Here is a 23,512-nt window from a genome sequence, read left to right on the forward strand (position 1 = left end):
AGAAAATTACTTACTAGCAAAAATTGGAGAAAATCATTTCTCTCCTATGCTCACCTTTCCCTCTGTTGTTTGCCCATATCAGAAAGTACACAAAATATACCTGTGTGTTCACTGATAGCATTCACAGTTCTGGTGTTTCATATCTTTTTTTTTTTCCCCTTTAGAAAGAAAATTGTTTCTCCTAACACTATGTTTTTTTCTTCATATATTACATGCAACTGTGTTGCACAGCCTTATTTTAATTCATAAGTTCCTTTCCTTCTAGTTTTTTTTAAGAACTATGTTGCAAAGAATATGTATCATTTAGATATCATTTATTGTTTGTCTGAGACATTGGCATTAAATACAGCTAGAAAACATATTCCAAACAGTTCACAACATGAGTGTCCAATGTTCTTACAGCATAGTTTACAAAAAAGAAAATAGATTAAGTATTAAGGTTGTGTTCTAAGATATGCACAATTCAGGAATTATTTGGTTAAGAATTGTAGCTTGAAGATAAACAAGAAAATGCTAGAACACAGCTTTATTTAAAGCTTGATTTCCGTGTAAAACTTTGTCCTATTTATAAAAATCTGCCCAGGCAAGAAAATAATGGGTTTCTAGTACATAAATAGCTTATCTATGACAGCTAGCTTTGAATTTTAACACAGAAAACAAATTTGGGCTATGGAAATTCCCTTTCCCAATTCAATAGGTAGCTGTACAGTGTTTTTACATTTCTTCTAGCTGTGCCTAGTTTTCCTAGTAAACTAGGAAACTATGAATGGTTCTACTAGATTGGTCAAAAAACAGCAGTGTTTACAAGTACTGAAAGCAACATAATGCAATTTCCATGCATTTTCTGCCTTGCAGTAGGTTGTGGCTGTTTTTTTTTGTTTGTTTTGTTTTTATAAATTAGGAAACTATCAGGCTCTGAGAGACAGTATACTAGCAATTAGGTATTGTCTGTTTATCCATTTCTCCAATGAAATTTTAGATAATATCACACAGCAGCTAGAATATGTTTGCATTAATTCTTTTTACCCATAGAAATGTTCAGATTACAGTTTACAGCAGGAAATATGTTGAAGTACCATATTAGAGAAATAACTCATTCATCTTATTCAGTAACACTACTCAAGCTTCAAACTCTGAAACTTCCTTAAAACCAAGTGAGTTTAATAACTCACTATGTATTTATGGAAAACAAAGTCTGATTTTCCCTAATTAAACCAATTAAACAAGGCCTACTTATACTTCATAAAGATGTCAAACTTCAGTTTGAGATGAATTTAAAGCATTCAGAGCTTTCTAAAAATGGTCATTCAATTTGTATTACTTTTTAATAATTACTGATTAATAATACAATCAGTCGTAACAAAATACAAGTCAGCTGCAGTTAGCAATTAAAAATAGAGCATATCCAAGCCTAACCTGGAAATATGTCATCAGAACTATGCTATTAGAAATATGGATTCTTTCAAAACAAAACTTTTAATGATTTTCTTTCTTCATTCATCTTTCTCAGCTGGCAGGCAAATGACTATTTGTGAAAATGTAAGTACATTCCATTGTCCTTAATGTAACAGTGGACAGACAGTGACGGAATAAGTGTTCAACATGAAAAGGCAAGTCTGTTGCACAGAAATTCTTTTTAAGAGCGTAGAATACATCTACAATAAAGTGCTTATCTTAATAAGTTATACTGGTAGTAATTTAGATGTTTACCTAGTTTTAAAGCTTAAATTGCTTAGCATATAGTTTAATATCTCTGTACCTTCCCTATCCCCTCAAGGCACCTTCTAACACTAGAAAAACACTAACTGAGGAGGGTTAAGCTACAATAAAAAAAGTGAAAGTGGTAGTAAACTACTGATGAGGTTTGTAAATGGTACCATCCCACTGAATCTCTAGGTTAGTGCACAGAAGCAAGTTCCTGTGGAAGGGGCTTCTGAACTCTGTCCTTAACAATCCTAAGGGAAACAACCAGCATTCTTCTTAATAACTGCTGTGCATTGGTATTTTGATATAACCTACTTGCTTTGTCACTTGTACTTGCATTTCATATATGGAAGCATCTAGATATTGATTACAATTAACACAGCCTATTACTGGCTGATATACATCTACAGAGTCTTTTTTTAAACGCATGCGAGTTTCCCCTCCACTCTTCATCCTTAAAATGATCAGTTCTTCTCAGAAAAGAAAAGGCTGTTTAAAAGAGAGCTCTGGGGAAACCATAACATTCACATGATAGTAGCTTTGACTTGGTAGAAGGAGGTAGCTTTTCTAAGGCTTTCATAACAGCACGGATCAAATTGAGTCTTAATTTGTTTCTATGGACTCATTTATGACTTCTTGAAGTTTCTTTAGAAAAGAAGCTGCAGGGCACATAACTACATGTGACCTGCTATGTAAAAATTGAACCAGGATCCACTTAATCATGCTTCTAAAAATTTATGGAACAACTTAAAAGTAATTCACTTAAACATCAGGTATAATGTATAAAAACAGTCCAAGTACTTCCACAACGTGTAGACATCTAGACATTCCCTTGATATCATAGAAGATAAAGCTTTCCGAGCAAGAGACATTCCAATACTTCTCCCAAAACAAGTTCATACAAAGTTCCTCTTGGCTTTCACAACTCTTGCAATTGAAGAAACGTGAATTAGAATGTTGCTGCTAGAGTTCTGTGTTTTCCTCTTCTGGTCAAGTCATTCTAGCCTAACGTTTTATCACCACCTGTTCATATGCTCCAGATCCTACTCTGAAAATGTTTGGAAGAAGTTAAATTAATTTCAGTTAAAATTGAATTTACAGCATCACAGATGAATAACAATGTACTGTATGACAACAAGCAAACAAAACCAAGCAGCTTGTACCAAAACAGCTAAATCTGAAGGGCAGAAAACATGCCCCTGTTACCATGCTACTGAGTAACTTCCAGTTTAATGCATTAAAGGGTTTTGTGTAATACTGTAAAAAAACAAAGAATGATAAATAATATTAGAGACCTGCCAAAAGTTATTGTTAGGCCTCTATATTTAACTTCCTTAAATTTTATGTTTTGGATACTGCTTCCACTCACTGCAAACATATAGAAATAATTATCTGCATACACACACACACACACACACACACACAGGTACAAGACTTAAAAACTAAGTCTAGGTCTGTTAAAATAAAGGAAAAAACTCTCTAGTCTTCTGTTCCTGTTGAAGCATAAATGCACGTTTATGTATCTTTGTCTCCCTACCTCACCAACAAGATCGTATAGTGGCTAATTTTACATAGCATGGTAACTGAATTAGGACAAAATTCTGTATACTACAGCACTGTGCTGTGTAACCATGTTCTCCCATTTAAAAATCAGTGTGCCCAGTTTGTAAATAAACTAATAATTTTCTCCTAACCATCATTATTTTTTCCTTGTGTTAAACACATTCATTTCATAACTTTCAGCACATTATCAGTGCACTCTGGAAGTACTTACTGAAATTACTGAAGTATGCATGCTACACTACTTCCATGAGATTATAGAAGAGTCTTAGAGCTATAATGATTCTGCAGCTCAGTGTGTTAGAGCACCTTGTTACCTGTTTTTAATGCGTTCTAGTCTGAGAAGACACTAACTAATACAAAGGTATATACAGAATCTTTGAAGAGATTTTAGAGAAGAGAGTCTCTAGTTCTAAGACAACTACATGAAAAAAAATGTCAAACAGATTATCAAAGGACAGAGTTTAGAGCTAGAGCTTAAAGAAGGAAAAGCTGTTGAAACAGGAATAATGTAACTTGTGAAAACAAAAGGAGCTGTGAGCAAAACTGAAGGAAACAAAATTAGGCTTGCTACAAGGAAGAAAAATATTTGATGCTGTGAAGGCGGATGCATAGAACGCTTACAAGACTCCAGTTTCAGAGAGTACTATAGTAAATCTCTAGAGCTAAGATTTCAAACTGGTGCCTGTTTCCTGTGTTCATACTTAAACTTTGCTCATATCAAACTTTGGAACTAAGTCTTCAGGACCTCCAGAAATTATGCTTTTACTTGGCACATCAGTTTGGTTTTAAAAGAAACCTTTGTCTTCTGGTTTAAAACATGACAAGCAAGTTCTTTTGATGCCTCTGAACAATACAGAAAAGAAAGATGAAAAGATCAATAGTAAGTATACAGAATGACTAGCATATAAAATGCATTTCTGTTTAGTGTGACCCATGGATTAGTCACTGAGTCTACATACCTGTTAGGTAGATGATGACTTCCAAAAGAAGTGCTTCCACCAGGACCCACAAATAATCTTAAACCTTCTTCTAGAAAGCAAGAGTATGAATGTATGTTAGCTTCCTTTCTAAAATTAAGTCATCTAAGATTTACTGGTTTTCTAACTGATACTTTCAGACAAAAGCATTTTAAGTAAAGAATCAAATTTGACAGGTTATAGGTTGGAGGAACCAACTTCCCTATGAATTTGTACCTGCTCATATCTTTTTAAGATTAAAAACTGATTATTTGGGAAAATTACTAGAATTACGCAACTCTGGTTACATTGGAAACAGCCTTTCCAATTACTGGATGACAGGATCAAGTTGATGATACAGTGATCTATATACACTGCAAGGACTATGAAAAGAGTTGCCTTCAGGCCTGTAATGCACATCAACTTTCCTTAAGCTTCCTTATCTATCTCCGTACCTTCTGCACTTGAGTCTAAACTGAAGTCTTGACTCTGGAGTATTTTTTCAACTACGTCGTCAGCATCAACTCTGGTAGCATCAACCCGCTTCAGCTGTGATTCCACAGAGTCTTGCTTTACAGGATGTCTGTAAAAATAATTATGTTTAGAGATCTTACATGTGATATATAAATTATGTTTTGGTTCTGCTAGATAAGGCTTTCAAATAGAGCATACCTGCAGGGTTTTTCTGATGATGTATCTTTAATAGATGTATCAGTGTTAGTTACTTTTGGCTCAGTCTCTTTACAGGATTCTAGAATACTTCCAATTCCTGTTGAGGTACTACCCACTGAGGTGTTTCTCCTGTGACAGAGTTCAGACAGACTGGCTGATCTAGAGTGACATGTGCTGTATCCTGCTGGGGAAACATAGTGGAGCTAGATGAGGTATGTTAGCTGCCATAATCATCGATCATCTTTTAACCATCCTGAAAACAGAGCTGAAAAGAAATTTGAAGAGTCTTGCAAACACTTGCATACACCAGTTCATTTCAGTTTTTGTATTCTAGCATATGCTGTTTTCTTTTTGTTTTAATTAACTCTGATTTCCTAACAATTACCTGGTCATTACTTCCCCTTAATCTTTTGGAAGTACGTCCGTCTCCAGTGATAAACTATTTGCTTTTATACATGCAAAATGCAAAAAGTCTATCAGATGTGTTAATTGGAGTGACAAAGTTCAGGGAAGAACTTACCTCACATCTGAACAGGTAAAGTATTACATGTATAAAGAGAGAAAATGTTGCCTTCCTCAAACTCCTCACACCTGAAACTCCCAGGAAAAGGTTTCAAGTTCATACAGTTTTTTTTTAAAGCATAAAATTATACTTACTTTCTACAGTACACAATTATGGAAGTTAATAAAAAACAACAATTCGTAAACAATTCATAAAGAATTAGTTAACACTACCTGACAGTTTTGACTGCTGACTTGCATAGCTTGATGTTCTGGAATGTCCGCATGCACCAATTTCGTCAGGAACTGAGGCACTCTTTAATGAAAGATCTGCAAAACATGCTAGTCAGGTAACGTTGCCAAAGGCAGCTTCATCATTACTTCACTTATAATCTTGACTAGACTCAAATGTCAGTTTTCACAGAATCACAGAATTGTAAGGGTTGGAAGGGACCTCTAGAGATCATCGAGACCAACCCCCCTGCCAAAGCAGGTTCCCTACACCAGGTCGCATAGGTAGGCGTCCAGGCGAGACTTGAATATCTCCAGAGGAGACTCCACAACCTCCCTGGGCAGCCTGTTCCAGTGCTAGAGAGATTAGGGATTTGATGTTTTATGAATCTCTTCAAAGGTCTAACTGCTACAAAAATACCATGCGTGTTAAAGAATATACATTCCCTTAAAAAAAAAAATTATATATATATATGTATGTATGTATGTATATATAAAATATATATATATACACACACACACACAAAATGTAACATGGTTCTCCTCCCAAAAATTGAGAGTAGCATTGAGTTAGTAAGCTTTGTAAGTATAATTGTAGCAATTAGACAAATCAATATGATGGGAAAGGTATTACAAGAGAGATGAGACGATGGAAGGGCAGGCACAATAGAAAGATGCTATAAAGGAAGAGAAAAAAAAAGTTGTTCACCCTTATCAGAGAATTCCAGGTTCACAGGGGAAACCTTCACCAAAGAGAGATCTCCAGAAAGCTTTCCCCAGTGGCAGTCAGCCCTTAAATGAGGTCTAAGAGAGGTGCAGCCAAGCTCCACCCCTTCTGGTCATGCAGGTAAATTGCCTTTCCCCAGGTGCTCAATCAGTGGTTTAGGCCGTGACTTACCAGTTACCATACAATAGTTTTAGATTTATCTACCCTGTAAACACTTAAAAAGAAAAAAAATTATCCTGCTTCTCACAATAGAATCATGTGTGAGGTGTTTTGTGGTAAAAATTACATAAAACAACTGTGGTTAAGACAAATTAAACAATTTTTAAGGTGAAAATTACTAAGAGTCTGAAGCTTGTTAAAAAAATAAAACAACTCATAATGAACTATTTTTTCTTATTGTTTACATACATAGATTGTTTCAGAATAACTACTTGAGTATTTTACACAATACTCAGAACTTTCCCTATTCAAAATTTAGAGATATGCATATCCTTAAAACCATGATTCATAAATTGAAGCCAAGGGCCAAATTAAATACTCTGTTGAGATATAAATCCAGGGCAAATCAAGATGTGTGACATAGAAAATGAAAGATTTTAAATATTAAAAAGGCAGCCCATCAAGCCCATTTCCTTTCCATCATTCCGTTAAGCAAACTGGTACACAAATTAAAAAAGGAGATTCCACTGCTGTTATTTAGGAAAGTCTCAACAAACAAAGTCAAAAGGGACCCTTTGTGAGCCACCTGTCAACATATCTTTAAGATTAAAGTAATTCATAGGTATGTTCTTGAAGCTCTAAAGCCAGTTATAAAAGAATTAAGAACTTAAGAACAAAATTTTATACCTGCTACACCTAGATGTACTACTTTCAAGTCTTCTCTGCCTTTTCTGTCTTCATGCAGAGATTCTGATTCTCCCGCAATTGCTATAGACATTGCTGTGGAAGGAGGCCTGTAAGAAGAAAAGTGGTTAGAATTTGCTGTGATTCCTCTAAACCGATCAACGCAGATATATATATTTTTTTGAAATAGGCATAATTCATACTGTGCTTCACGCTAGCTGTCTTGTAACCTTTTTCTGGGAACATGCTGTCTAGCTCCTGTTCAAAACAAAAAGAAAGAAAAGGAAAAAAAAAAATGCTTTAGCTACTGTGCTTCAGGACATTTTTACAGCATCCATCTGCTCAGTCCTTCCGACTTCTGAGGATCCTTGGAAAGGCTTTTCTTCTTGATTCATTTAGTGATGTGTTTATTTTGAAGGTTCTGTTCATTGTTATAGCATGCAAATCAAAGGATTATATACATGCTAAGAATTGGATGTAACTCAGTACTTTATGAAATACATGGTAAGACGGTAAATTAAAAAGAAAAAACCCTACCACATAACTACAGTTTGCTTACTCGGCTTGTGCAGTGCAATATATTGTTGATTTTGTCTCATTTTTGTTGCAGTACACGAGGAGATTCCAGGGTGATTGCCCTTCACCCTCCTATCAGAGGGCCTTCTGTTTCTATCCTCATGTATTTTCTTCTAATTTCTACTTCTTGCAAATTAAAAAAAAAACCAACATTGTGCACCACATAACTTAAATTTGGTGTAGTACTAAACCTCTTAGTGTTAGAAAATGACAGTTAAAGTAATCTGCTTATGCAAGCAGTCAAACACAACTGAAGTACATCTCATGATATCATCTCCATGTTTTGCAATGCTTTGTTATTTTGACCTTGGGAAAAGACTCTTGCTCTGCATACAAATGGAACTTGTTAACATTTTTATGTTTGATATTTAATAAATCAGCCACTGTCTCTATGTACACTAATGTCCCCTGTCACATTAAGTTTGAAATTAAGACAGAAGGGCAGAAAAAACACTTCAGGACACGAAATGCCTATGTGACTTGAATGTCCAACATACAAGGGCTGATCTGAAAGTAATGCCTTCTATTCTGTTACATTGGTGCATGATATCAGAGGCAGATGTTGGCAGTATGGCAGCAGAGGTTGAACCTCTTCACCAATATTCCATTACATTTTGTTGCTGTGTGACAGATGGCAGCAGATGGGCAGTCTGACAGAATGACACCTGACATGGAAGTGCATAAGCAGCAAAGGTGTGTCACTGAATTCCTCCATAGAGAAAAACTGACAGTCGCTGACACTTGCTGAACCTTTACAGAGACCGAAGTGTGGACGTGAGCACAATGACATGGGTAGATGGCGTGCTTCTGCAGTGCCAACAGCAACCTGAAAGACAAGCCACGTTCCGGATGGCCATGCAGATTTTTGAGCACAACATGCAGTGTCGTGTTCACTGCTCATAGAAATGCATAGCTAATGGTGGTGTATTTGCTATAATAGTATGTGTTTTCTTAATATGTTGTCATTGTCGTATAATGAAATAGGAGGCATTACTTTCAGAGCAACCTACATACCTTTCAAAGCAAGAATTGATTGCTTTCAGGGATATCACCCCAGATCAGATGTGAAGCCATCTTGACTTCTTAAAATATGTAGCTGATTTCGGATTGTGCAACTGTTTTTGGTGGTCATTTATTCCTTCTACAAAGAACATCTGGATTAGATAAATTATTTGTACCGTTTGTGTTGAAAGTTTACATTCTGGGAAATGGTATATCATCAGTTTGGAAGAAAATGCCAAGTCTGAATAATTTTAGCCACAGGGTTTTTACTAAGGATCCAGAAAACTATTTAGTTATTAAGTTCAGCTACTTGGCTACCCAAACAGAAAGACATTATTTTATTAGTATAGATGATAAAAGTTAATCGGCTGAGAAACTGTTTATCAGTACCAGCGAGATATTTTTAGTAGGTCTGACTCAAAGACATCAAGAAATACTCAGTAACCAGGAAAATGGAACAGCTTTGCTTGACAGAAGTGATTTAGAAAGTAGCATCTTACTGTTTGTTCTGTAAGCACAGGATAAGATTTCACACTATTCTATTCTGCTTTTTAAGGTTGGACAAGGAGAAGAGACAGGACTTAAGTGGTGCAGCTGGACTGAAGAGTTCCTACAGTGAACAACCTCAGCTAATCTGGTACAAGCTCTATTCTCAGATCCCCTCGGAAACAATGGTAAGGATACTTCTGTGGCAGTAATGCAAAGCCTGTACTTGTTACAGAAAACAAGTCTTATCTGTCTTAAGTACACAAGAACCTACCTCAAAACAGCTAGAACCTACCAGTTACAACACTCTTGCATATTAGATCTTAGAGTTAAGAGTGCAGTGCTGCTTTTCCTGGAGCTACAGCTTCATCAAAATTCTTTAAACAAAGATATTGTTGTATTTTTTAAGGAACACTTTGGTATATGTTTATTACACCAAAATAAACCTGTATGATATTATCCCATTCTTGGATTATAGAGAGGAACACCGATTACCTATATTCATTTGATAAAACATGAGTCTGAATTCAGTTGATAACAGTATTTTGAGCAAGCAGTAATTCTTATTGATGTAAAACTGTTATAGTGCAGAACATAAGTAAGCACTAGCTTGAGCCTTGGGAGATATTTCTGACCCAGGGTTTCAAAGTGTAAACAAAATCTGAGAACTTACCAAGAAAGATGAGAGTGACATAGCAAGTATGAAGCTAGCAAATGCTTCTAAATGGTTTCCCTTTCCATTAAGACATTTTTTTCTTTTCATGTTATATAATATTAACTAGATGGGACTTCTTTTGATAGAGCTCAGAAGAAGCCAAGCATGTTGTCTCAGAACATAGTGTTACATAGCTTTGCATACTGTTTCTGCCAGCAGCAAATAGCAGATAGCTGAAATAACAGGGACACATAGAATAATAGTATCGCCTGAAAATTACTCTAGCAGCTCACCTCTAGCTTACAAACATTATGACCTTCATGTATTTTATACCCAAGAGCTCACAGAAGTATTTCATTCAGAGTTTTTTCATAAATCTTTCAGGTGCTTAGTTTCATTATTCACAATATGTATTAGGAAGGAGCTTGACTGCACGGTGTTGGAAGAAACGTCCTCTTGTTTTGATTCCATCCCCTGCTAGTTTCAGTACAGTAATGAAGCAATCAATGAAGTGAACAGAATTAAAAAGAATAGAGTTAGAATAGGACTTAAGGAATTTAAGTAATTGTGAATGAATGGATTTTATCAACCCCTCCCTCAAATAGCTTGTGACAAGTCAAATACAACTTCTTTTATAACTGATATAGACAAAACTGCTATCTCCTTTCATATATAAGAAATATCTTCACTACCTAAAAATCTTGAAGTGCTTTGTCTTGAACTCTTCACACACTTAAAAAGTTTTATTTAAGCCTTATTAGATTAGCAAGCAAAACCTGTAACAGCACATTTTAAGCAAGCATTAGTCATATGTATTTTCATATATGGCTGCTGTATGAACAGCTTCCTTTACGTGCCTCTGTTTTCTTCTTTTTTTATAATCATTGCAGGTGTACAGGCTAGTGTCTTTGCTTGAAAACATACTAAGTATTTAACAGCAAGGAGAACTGTGATACTTCCACTGCTGTTTTTACTATGTTAACCATTATTCAACTACCATCACAATTTTGTTTTTATAAGTGTTGTCAGACCGAAGAAATTGATATACACAAAGCAGAAGTGTGATTTCAAACATGAACTGAGCCACTTAAGCTTGACTAAAACATTATCCAACACAAATTATTAAAAACTTACATTTTAAAACATGGGTCTCCAGACATGAGCTGCATGTTGATCAACACCTACACATGGAGAAAAACTGTAAGAAAAAACCATCTGCGGTATTTTGTCATACCACTAAGTTGTATTTGCCACAAATCTTACATTTCAGGAAAACAGCATCACGTATGCAACTGAATGCTTATGCAAAAAAAGTGCATGTTTACATACGTACTGTGAATACACACAACCAAGCAGCATTTGAAAAAAACTACATTTAAAAAAATCTGTCAAAGACAGGCTGATAAATAATCATCTTAAAACCATTACTAGTTACAAGAGAATTCCTGTCTCTTTATTTTTCCCTTGAAACTAGAAGATTCATGAGCAAACAGATTTTTGTTTAAAACAGTGGATGCTAAAGTATGTTGTTTACTAACAGTGTTTAGCCAACTGCCAGCACACTAGAACTATCTGTGCAAACATCACAGATAAAGTAAAACCACAAAAGGTAAATAATACCATAGAACAGCAATGCTTGTTGGCTGGGTCAAAGCCATCAATTTAAAGTCAGAGTATATTTATGACACCAGAAAGTGCATGCATGAATGGTATACTAATAATAGAAATAAATTCTAGTGTCTTGGCAGGACAAGCTTTTTTTTTTTAATTTACTTGCAACCTTCTGTAATGTGTTCTGTGCAGCTTACTCCATTTCTCATTCTCCATAAGCTTACAGGAGAAAAAGCAGGGTGAGTTTCAACAATTCTTGGCAATTGTTATATTTCCTACTACCCAAAAGAAAAGGTTAGGTTACAGGATTCATGGAGGTATTACAGCTGGTTCACACATAAGAATTGATTCACTTGGAGACCTGCACAGGAAGTTGTCCAGTCTTAGAGATGTAATTCCCATACTTGTATAGATGTATTTACTGTCTCCATTGTACTTCACTACTCCATTTTTCCACTGCTGTTGGAGTAGGAATACCATTTGAAAGCTTTTGTTTTACAGCTATCTAGCTCTATATCCAAGAGTAGGACCAATTCTATTGCTGACTATATGGATTTTAATGATACTGTCTAGATGAGGCTCATGTTTTCACTTGAACTCATTTTCCCTCTAGGAAGAGGTTCAGCAGGTATACTTTTTAAAACTTAATTTCATGTTTAAACATACCACATCTTTTCTGCTTTATTAGTTTAATTGTGAAAAAAGAAACAAATTACTTTGAGAATGGAGTTATCTTGTCTTGTATTTTTGGTATCATAACCTTCTAATAAACAGCGACGAGTGGTATTTCCTGATCCAGCAAACTCTGCTAGATTTAGATCTGCAAAGCCCAGCTGTTAAAGAGAAAATGAAAGTTAGTAGAATGCATATTACTAAATGAAGGCACTTTCTACATGCACAGTAGTTTCAACAGTAGTTTCTTGCAACTAAGATGATGTCTATTAAAGGGAGAGGCACAAGACAAAACGTTGAAAAGCTGAGCATCTAATTCTACATAGATCTATCTTCATTTACCTATTAGAGTATCAAAATAAGAAAAAGGAGGATTTGATGCAGTCTTTCAAAAGAAGTATTTTGAAAGGGTTGATGAAAGTAAACCCTTTTGCATATAATTGAAAGAAAAAATTCTGATGATAGAATAAGTATTAAACACACTTATCAAGAGTTCAGACAACTCTCACCATAGTACACTTACGGAAATCACAGGTATTACAGTACTATTCAAGAATTACTTAGAATTAGAAGAAATAAAAAAATCTATAGGCTAAATTTCATCTCAATTTACCTTTGCATATGCCTTTCCTCCTTTTAACTCCTAGGAACAAAAAAAGAAACAAGAGACACTAATAATTATTCAAGCCAACCACTAAAAATACTGACTTAAAAAAAGCAAATATTAGTCTTAGTCTTAATATATCTCACCACATATTTGCTAGACTATACTGTGGTCATTAATTAATAATGTCCTTAGTGTCTGCCAGCATCTTGATGCTATGAAGAGAGTGCCTGACAACAGACCAGCATTTGCCTTCTGTAAAGTCTAGCTCCAGGTCCAGGAAGTACTTCATTCTAAATTCTCACATTTGACATAGTTCAAGGCTTTTAAGTTTACTGGTGCTTGCTAGAAGGATCCATCAAAGGCTACCTTAATAGAGACTGATAGCAATTACTCTGCTGCCCTGCTGGAATGACTGACTGTTCTTTTCAATATATGTTTAATAACTAATTTCCATAACTTAGTCAAGATAAAACAATAAATTACTATGCGAGAAAAATACCTGACATAGTTGCAGCTAAAATTAACTTTATTACATGTATCAGCTTCTTAAAATTACAATCAAAACAAGCGAAGAAAGAATGGGGGAAGAAGAAACACTACTTACCTTCCGCACAGACACTCTGCAGATACAAGTATCCAGAATCCCTGTTGTGGCACTGGCACTGATTTTACACATAAATATGAATTTCTTCTTCCAGCGGACACAGTTTGCCTGCACCACTTCCCTGCATATTGGAAAGATATGTTTAATAACAGTTGTGTATGCATTCAGGACCCTAACACACAGTAGGGCAGCTTAAGAACAAGTACTGCTTCTGCTGTTTGTGAAGTGGACACTGAAGTCTGTTCCAAAGCCTGAAGTAATCATCCTTCATGCTTCCCTGTGTAGCAAGACTGGTAGTAGTTTTTCAATACAGAGAAAAGAAGCATCATACAAGGAGAACTAGTTAAATTTGAAGCCTGGACAAGTTCAAAGGAGATAATGTAAAATACAAAGTCATGCACTTGGAGCATAAAAGAACTTCAGCTATGTACTGGAAGTATATCTAATCTGAATGGATTTGTTCTTTGCAGGATTACAGCTCAGCAAAATGAGGTAGCTTTGCAAAAGACGAAATGTAGAATGCTTTCAGCTATGTTAACTGCCAATGGAACACATCTTTCCATGAGGAAAACTGAAGTTGAAGATGAACAGACTCTGAAATGACTATGAGATGAGAGAAAAAGCCCCTGTATTTTATAAGGAAATACTATAATAAAAAACCTGCTAAGTGATTCAAGCAGACACCAAAGGACTTCTTAATTCAAATGAGAAGTGCTTGGGAACAAAATAAAGCATAACTACGCATTTAAAGCTGAAAATTACAAGATCTGAAACTGTAACACAGTTTTGTAGAACAGCCTTCAAATAACTGACATAGGAGCAAAGTAATCTTAAGGTATTTGAAGACATGGTTGGCTTGTTTGTCAGTAGCAGGAGATAGTAGTAAAGACTCAGTGATCTCTCTTCTAGTCTCACATTTCTGAACTCAGAACTTGGAACTGCAGAGCATCTACAGTACCTTCTATCACTCCAGTTACTCAAATCTTCACATATAAAAGCACTATTTGCCCCTTTTCCTTCTCTTCCATTTTTCTAATGCAGATAATGCTATTTTGTATGAACTTCCTACAACTCCTTATTATTGGAAGTTCTAGCCTGACACCTTCAGCGCAGGTAAACTCTGTGGTTCTACCTAAGTTGGAGTTTATCAGAGTTTATCACCTATGGAGAAAGGATGAATCACAAGGCTCAAACTTGCTGTGCTGGTGAGGCTGCCAGCTACAGTGCTTGTGTGCACAATGACTTACTAAGGTTGGAATAAACTAGCCTGCCTGAAATGAGTCAGTTTAATTACTGCAACAGACTAACAGATTCTGATGATACAACACTGAGTCACATTCAACACGTGACCTAAGAGGAAAAGGCTCTGTGCGCCACAATCTACCTTTTATCCTTTGCGTTTTCTACTGTAAATCTTTCTGTGCTTTAAATTAAAAAGAAAAAAAAACAAAAAACCTGCCAATCTGACAGATAAACCCAGAACAGAATCAAAAATCAGAAAAGGTAAATTACACATTTATGTACTGCACTGGAAACAGCCGTAAGCCAAGAAGCCGAGTACAATAAAATGATTCAAGGGACACTGGATAACTTAAGTTCTGTTACACAGAGAAGGCTTTAATAGTTATTGTAGCGTTTAGGTGACAGTTGCTGTCTCTCAGATAAAAAAATAGTCAGCTAAATGTCTGTCCACTGTCAAGCACAACACTGCAAGTGCATAGTATCTGATGTCTGCATATTTGCATGTTACATATGCTGTAAGATAAACAAGTAGTATCTGCTTGATAAACATAGCCATGTCCATAAAACCTTAGAAGGATCTTAAATTTATTTCAACATACTACCAATACCTATATATACACACACATCTCATTGGTCAAGTAAGAAAAATAGCACAAAAGCACTATACTTTGGGATACAGGCAACATCTGAAGTATTTCTCCATCTAGTCACATCACAGGTCAGGGTTTCTTCAGGCAAATGTAATAAACATTAAACAGGATAATTAGATTTTACAATAAGTGTTCCTATGAAAATGCCCCAACATAAAGATACTGATGTTAAAAATCTTGTAAAAAAAATCAAAATCAAGAGCCCCCCCCCCCCCAAAGTGTTATCAGTTACTTTCACAGGCACATGGTTTTAAAGAGCATGATAATTGAAAGATTTATATACAATCTGCAGAAAGAGGGGAAAAAAACAAAAACAAAAACACAAAACCACTGAACTTTTCCTTCAATTTCATGATATAGAAAAAAATTATGTAACATTTTAAGGACGGTAATTTTGGCGTAAGAAAAAACACCAGCAGTTAATTCCCCTTAGACTGAAAAGGAAACAAGTTAAATATTGACAATTTTACTATTTAAGCCTCTGAGATTCTTAGTTCATATGCAGGACCTTCAGAAAATCAAGTTACATTGATTGGTTACTATGGAAGTGAACTCAGACAACTTCTTGGTGACTGTGCCTGTGTTATGGGGCACACTGGAGAAAGCTTTCCGTTATGAGTCAGTTTCCTATGAGCCTCATAGTCACTTCACCACATGCAAAGCAGAAACAGTTGTTTTATGAATCAAAATGCATCTTGTTACTAAGATACAGTCAAATATGTACTAGCTGTAGCACTTCCATGCAACGCAAGAGCAAACACTATTACTACAATCTAGCCAAGAATAATCCAATATAGGCAGATATTTAAGATAGACCATACTATGGAATCGATTTAAGTTAACCATCAGTTGAACGAATTGTGGGTTTTCTTTAAAGGTACAATTTCACACCGACTAAATTCCTATTAGACTTGCTGTCAACAAGTTCCTTCCTGTATGTACTTTATGTGCTGTACACAACTGCATTTTAAAACAACAGAATAAAAGTCTTGCTTTTCCCTTCAGATCCACAGATGAGAAAAAAATCAATATGGAAAACATACAAGAAGCAACAAGCCTTAACCCAATTGGCTTATTGTCCTAATTTATTCCCTTATGGATATGACATGTTAATAATGGCTTATTTCATCTAATGGCCACTAATGCAAACATAAATTACTTGTAAAGACCTTAAGCATCCTGTGAAATCAGGAAGAAGCATCCTTCTTCCTAAATCAAGAAAATGAATCAGGAGAAGCTTAAAAATGAAGTCAGAACTCCTTAGAGGCAAAAATACTGCGTTTAGTTACTTAGAAACTTGTTTATTCAGGTTTTTTAGTTATTCTAGACAGCTGATTAGAACATTTAGCCATATGCAGACCATGAAGTTAAAAAGATGGCATGTCTAACACAGTTGCTTTGCAATTAGGAAGAAGGAAACAAAATTGGAAGCATTTGTTTACAACTTCAAGTTGCCATTTAAGCTTTATATTAGACAAAATTTATATCAACATTTTAAAAATACTCCTGGAATCAATCAGGTAGGTAGTTTTTTGTACATCAAGGAAAAGAGTGCTTGCTTAGACATTCTACAGCTTTAGTAAAAAACATGAGTTACCTAAAGTCTCCTATAAGTACTTCAAAAAAAAAAGCTTTTTCCACTCCACAAGAAAAACAGGATTATTATTGCTGTTTTTAAAGCTGGTGATTTTATACAAGAGTTTTCTGAGGATTTTCAAGAACTTTAGAGACTGGACATTGACAGTCTGAAAGAGAATAAATAAAATGCCTCTAGATGAGTTAACTTGGAGTGGGAGCAGCTTTTCCAGCATTATCTAAGTTTTGTTTGCCTCTTTCAGAGGAAAATCCATAATGCTGGATCAGGGCTGCTGCAGCTCTCCATGCCTAAGGTCCAACCAGTAATGATGCTGAAGATACGTTCCAGGTAATCACACCAACACACCACATACATGCACAGACAGCCACATAGATCAGACAGATACAGATGGCACCATTGGCCTAATTTACTCATTTGCTCTGACAAACTGGATGCCCCATCCTTGGAGGTGTTCAAGGCCAGGTTGGATGAGGCTCTGGGCAGCCTGATCTGGTAGCTGGCAATCCTGCTCATGGCAGGCGGTTGGAACTAGATGATCTTTGAGGTTCCTTCCAACTTAAACCAGTCCATGATTTCACTCCCTTCTGTCTGAACAGTCTGACTTCAGCTGCTGTTGCTGAGGTTCCCGGCCTCCCACCATACACACACCAAACAGAGCTTACACCCAAAAAAATGAATTAGAAAAAGATTTAATGTGAAGATAGTATAGACTGCACTGATAAGAAAACGGCACAACCAGATGAGCACTGAAAAGCACTAGTGAGTGGCCCTTTCTGTCCCTTACTTATTTTACTACTTTATTCCTCACTCTGGTTCCTCCTCAAATAACCTAAATTCACCCCTTCTCCCACCTTTGCTTGTTCCCTCAATCACCACCTAATAACTTATACCCAATTGTACATGCACCAGTTCTAACCTCATTATCTTTGAAGAACATAGAACATTTTTGCTCATTTGTAGCTGAATATGTCTCAAAAAAACCATCTATACTTATTTGTAAGTTACTAAATAAACAGAATACTAAATTTAGTCTTCTCTTTAAGTTAGAGCTGAGAGCAGCATGTCTGAAGAACACACTGTAATAATCAGCTTATACAGAACTTCATCTATTTCTTGTTATTAAAGACAGTTGACTTCAACATTGTTTCATCCATGCCTGAGTCATGTAAGATGCATTCCCTCCAACAAAAACATATTTTTCCTAAGCATTGCAAAAATACAAAACCTATCATTTACAAGCAGAGCTTCAATGTTTCCTTCAGTTTTTCACAGATTTCAGCACTACACAAAGCAGCGAACAGCTCTGCAGGAAGAGCTTCCCTTGTCTACAGTACAGCATGCAGCAGTTAGTATATGCAACATTAAGACAGGAATCATTTTCCATTTCACATTTTTACACATAACAATTAGGTTAAATCTAACTGATAATACTCATGTCAGGTATTCCTGATAAAAATATGTACCAACTGATTGTAGTATGAAAACAGAGCTGCTTTAGGCTATTTTTTACTTACAAAACATTGCTGGTTAAAAGCAAATGTAGAGACCTAAACAGGAATTAGTACAGTGAAAGGCAAATTTGTATTAATAAGACTGTAGCCAGAAGTTTAAAAGAAGTTACTGTTCCCTCCACTGAACATTTGTGAGGCTCTATCTATAGAACTGACTCCTGTTTTGGGTCTCCCCAATAAAAGACACCGTAGCAAGACCAGAGAGTGGAAATGAGGGTATGGAGTTGCAAACAATAGGGATGAACCAGGAGGAGAAGTTGGAAGAGCAACAACCTAAAGAAAAGATGGAAAATGATTTAACTCCCATCTTCAGCTATTTCTGTTAAATTAGAAAGAAGGCAGAGACAGATCTTCCTCAACATAGAGCAGAAGTACAGGAGACAATAACATTGGTGAAAGACAGGGGCATGTTGTTTACAAAAACCTGTAACTCCATTCTTTAACAGATGCTTGTCACACATCTTTTTCCAGGAACTTTTTCCTGACAAGTTAGCTGTTGCTGCATCTCTTACCAGTACTTACAGTAAGAAGTCTCACAATAATGAGCCATTTTCACCTGTATTTTAACCCATTACTTTTCATGCAAAATACCATCTAGACAAACATTTTCTTAGCTGCTACTGAGGCCTTATGATTATTTTTTCTTACCACTAACTTGTCTCACAGCTTTTGAAAATTTATTTCGTTCCAGTTTCTCCATCAGCAAATCAGGTTGCAGTTGAAAAGCTATGAAAAATAGCACAACTCATTACTAAGTCTGAAGACTGTGCACAGAATTCATATGTTGTGCAGGAAGATGAGAGTGAGATGGACAGCAGCCCACGTGACAGGTATGTCATTTTAACAAGTATGTTTGTTTAGGAAGCAGTTTAAGCTGTGTTGCTATCAGGAGAAATTCTCCCTTTCAAAAGCAATAGCAGCAGGAAGAGGAACAATGATTAGAAAGCAATTTAAAGGCCTACTGGGGCAGAAAATGTGCTTGCCACAGCCACACAAAGCAAATGTAGTTACAGTTGGCTGGCAAAGAGGCAGCCAAGCATCAGTAGAAACAAGAAATACCTATTGTCCAGAAGATATGAATACGACAGCAGAAAATTACTTTTCTACCTCGTATCTCAGAAATAAGAATATAATTACACGTAACCCAAGAGCTCTGCAACTACCTCTCAGAACTCAAAAGCTTGTCTCTGGAATCTTCAGGAGAAAACATTTGGATTAAAAAAATTAATTTTTAGCACCCCCCATCTCTATCAATATTCTTGTCACACACAGATATAATAATCAACTTAGTTCTGATTGTTTTGAATGGATCATAGTAGAACAAGCGAACCATAAGCAGCTTCAAATAACAAATCAAAACTCTGAAGTAGGGGAATTTGACCAAACTGAAGACTACTAAGAACACACAAATCCTTCACTCCTTTTGTATAACAAAGGGGGGGAATTCCAACTGAAAATTTAACTACCAGGTTTACAACTACTGTAGCCTCAGCCTGAACAGTAGAGTGTTGAAAGTACCCTCTTAAGAAATAAGATCCTTTGGTTTAGAAAACTCAGTTGGTTGCTTCATATGCAGCCTTCTCTTTTGCTGCTCAGCCTATAAGCAGTGATCTACCCTTGAGACCTATCAATTATTTCTTCAGTCTATTTACAGTGAGGTCAGTTGCAGACAGTCTGTGCTTCCAGTGTATTTGACTGCATTGTACTAGCTGTAAAAAACACACATAATACTCATTGAAACCTGTACCCTAGAATACTAGTATTTCCTGTTTAAGATATTCATAGGTGTAATTTCTGCCCGGGGACAATCTACTGTTCTTCCATGGTACACACATTTACACAGGATTTTGTGAACAGTGTACAACTGGGTGGTATTTGGGAATCTGCAGAATTATCCAGTTTCAGAGATAGATATCTTTTACCACTGGCCAAGGGAAAAATAAAAATGCATGCAGATACCTTTCTGCATATGAAGCCAGGTCTAAGTTTTCTTAGTAGAACTGGGGGCTGTTAGCATAACTTGGCATATATCCTGTATATTTGCTGAGAACACACCCTTTGTTGTCAAATCTCAAAAACTACTGTAAAGATCCCGAAGTCATACTAGAAAGTTCAGTAAAGAGATTGTACTGGATGGCTGACTGGCAGCTTAAAACTTCACAACTTAAGGTTTTCATATTGTACAGTGAAAGCTTGTAATGCATTCATCTGCCTCAGATTTCTAGGGTCCTAGTCTCCTACATCATTTCCCTCAATTTTAAACACTGCTACTACTTGCCTATTCAATGGGTTTTTTCCCCTTGTCAAAATACTTTAAATTACTGGATTATTTGAAAACATTTGGTACTGTAATACAGTTTTTCTTCACCTACAGAAAAATATTCACAGATGGACATAGGTTGCTTTCAAATAAATGTTTTCAAACTAGTTATAAAAATTTATGTACAAAATCATATCTGTGAACAACTCAGATTTTTTTATATTTATTTTGGAAATGTTTGTGTCCTGGGCCATATATGCTGTTTTTGTCTGGTTATAGATTTTTAATGCACTTCAAGCACACATCTGTACCAACTAGAAGAGCTTTTGTACTGAGAAAAGAATCTCATTAATACGAACTAGGACTTAGTAACATTACTTACATGATGGTAGAGATTTAAGGTGTGGAGAACATTTTTCAGTACTCAAACTTGTCTGTCTTATTTGTGTCCCATTTCAGGGACATCCAGGAAGTTGATACTGCTTGCAGGATCAGGGTTTTAATCATTCATACAGCAACATCCAGAGCTCAGTCAGACTGCCTGAATCTGCTCACATGACAACTCACTACACACAGGCCTTGACTGCACTGCTGCTAGCCTTCTTAGGGCATTTCTTCCTACAAATGTTACCCTAGTTTATAGCTTGTTGATATTGCTGCTCTTCAAGTTTGATTCCGTAGTAGGTTTTTTGTTTGCTTTTAAGTCAAGGGCAGTGGGTCATTGGTTTGTATCAGTATGAACTTAATTCTCAGCATCTTCTCCCTGAAAAATACTAGACCTCAATACCAAAAATGGCTGAAAGCTATTAAGGAGACATCGTCAGTCTTTCCATGTATAATACAGCATTTCAGATAAGTCTATATACTGTGTTCTGAAATACAATCAAGTCCTTCAAGCTTTTCCTAACACTTCAAAGATGACTACTTCCAGAAAATGACCACCACCTTACACTGAAACACACGCAAATAGAAGATGACTGCTATTTTAAGAAGAAATAGCAAACTGACAAGCCTTGAAATGCTGCCACTCTTGTTAATTTAATTTCTTGCTTATTTATTCGGACCTTTGCTGAATCACCACTATGAAAATCCATTAGTTTGTTCTTAAGCTGAGAGCAAAGGCACTCTCTAAATTGTCATTGAGGGATCACTGCAGAGGAATTCTATACCTTCCTTTGAGTGTATGTTGAGCTTTTCAGGCCAGCACAAACACACTCACCGGGATTTTGATGCACTGATGTATTTTACTACTGTTGTTATTTTTAAACTGTACCCCAGGATCGAAGAATATAGAAGAATTACAAAGCTTGAATCCAGTGCACTATTTCAGCACAGCTCCCAGCTTCATCATGCTTCCACTGACACTTTCTGGAGGCACATTCTGCCTCGTCTCCTTCACATCACTCACACTGGCCCACCTGGAATCAGCTACATTCAAATAAACTATCCAGGAAATACATCAGCCTGTGAAAGTGACTTCAAGGCCACAAGGACTGCATTAGAACAGTAAAAGTACATCAGGGCCTAAACTTATGATGATTATCTATATATTACTTAAAATGAAGTTGCTTGCAAGAAGAATATTCAGGAGAAAAAAAGACAGAAAACAAGAACAGAACAGTTATGGTTAACAGTATGGTTAACAGTAACAGTTAACAGTTAGGATTACCTGTTAACCATACAGAAGAACACAATGTCTAACTGCACATGCTAGTGTATTAGAATGGTTCAAGAATGAGTTATTCAGCCAAAGTTCTATTCTGGTGCTATTTTCTTTTATTAGTTTGACTTATAGAATTAAAAGCTGATACTTCTGGAAGCTCTACAACAGCAGTATACATTTTAATAAGAGAATAACTGAGTAGTCATAGATTTGTTAATGACTTCTGTCTCCTCACAGAAGTCCAGGAGACATTTCCAGTTAATCTTCTTTATAATAACATTAGAGTAATATAATTAGCCACACAACAGGAATAACTGTAACGGGAGGGCCATTCTCTGTCCCTATGGGAGACCTGGGGTGAACCTGCAGCTCACAGCACACCTTGCTTTGCCCGCAGTCGCCCCTACCCGGCACTACCGAAGCGGGGCTGTTTCACCGGGGCAGCAGCCGGGCAGTGACAGCTCTACCGCTGGGGCGCAGCGCAGAAGGAAAAAGGACAGCTGTCCACTGCCTCAGTTTCACTGCAGCATCAAGCAGGAGCAGCCAGTAAAGCACGTGATTCGAACACACGCAGGAAAGAAGACAGCACTTCTCCACGAACCCGCTAACGTTGATTCTCCTTTCAAGTATCTATATATCTAGAAACGACAGGCAGAGAGCCTGCACCCAACTGCTCCGACTTGCGAGCCGGCGGCAGGAATTTCTTCTCCTTTTACCCACCCCGTCAGCTAAAGACATCACGGCTCAAGCACAAGCGGCCTCAGCCGCTCGAGGACTCATTCCACCTTTTCACCGGTATTTAAGAGCCTTAGCGTTTGTCTGGAAGCATTACGACTTCAAGCAGCGAGTCGACGACGAGTCTACGAGTGCCGTACCCTATCCCACAGCCACCGCCACCAGCAGCGCACCCTCGGCTGGCACCGCACCGCCAGGAACCCGCCGCCCGCGCCCCCTGCGGGGCTCCGAAAGCCAAAGAAAGGGCCGCGGGATCGCCCCGGGACGGCACCTACCGGGAAGACTCCCCGCTGAAGCTGCCGCCGTCCAGCAGCCGCACCTTGCAGAAGAGGATGCCGTTAACAAACGGCACGGAGGAGAGCTCGTCCAGCTCCAGCTCCACGCGGAACTTGAACTTCTTCTTCTTTATCATCATGAAGGCCATGGGCCGGGAGCCCCCCGGGG

General features: G+C 36.9%; 1 protein-coding gene across 2 annotated transcripts; it reads right to left on the bottom strand.

Moving 5' to 3' along the window:
• Positions 1–297: 297 nt before the first annotated feature.
• FAM102B (family with sequence similarity 102 member B) lies at positions 298–23,506 on the bottom strand. 2 transcript variants are annotated; one of them, XM_003208673.3, is made up of 11 exons: positions 23,344–23,506; positions 13,411–13,531; positions 12,813–12,842; positions 12,244–12,360; positions 11,051–11,097; positions 7,201–7,307; positions 5,631–5,726; positions 4,896–5,076; positions 4,679–4,806; positions 4,227–4,296; positions 298–2,752 (listed from the first exon to the last, which is right to left on the bottom strand). In XM_003208673.3, the coding sequence occupies exons 1-11, from the start codon at positions 23,490–23,492 to the stop codon at positions 2,710–2,712; spliced, it is 1,089 nt and encodes a 362-aa protein (XP_003208721.1). In that variant the 5' UTR covers positions 23,493–23,506; the 3' UTR covers positions 298–2,709. The 2 variants fall into 2 exon arrangements, with proteins under 2 accessions (XP_003208721.1, XP_010713950.1); XM_010715648.2 differs by having other exon boundaries at positions 4,896–5,079.
• Between the last annotated feature and the right edge of the window lie 6 nt (positions 23,507–23,512).

Source organism: Meleagris gallopavo, chromosome 10 (genome assembly GCF_000146605.3).
Source record: "Meleagris gallopavo isolate NT-WF06-2002-E0010 breed Aviagen turkey brand Nicholas breeding stock chromosome 10, Turkey_5.1, whole genome shotgun sequence".
In the NCBI taxonomy this organism is placed as follows: Eukaryota; Metazoa; Chordata; class Aves; order Galliformes; family Phasianidae; genus Meleagris; species Meleagris gallopavo.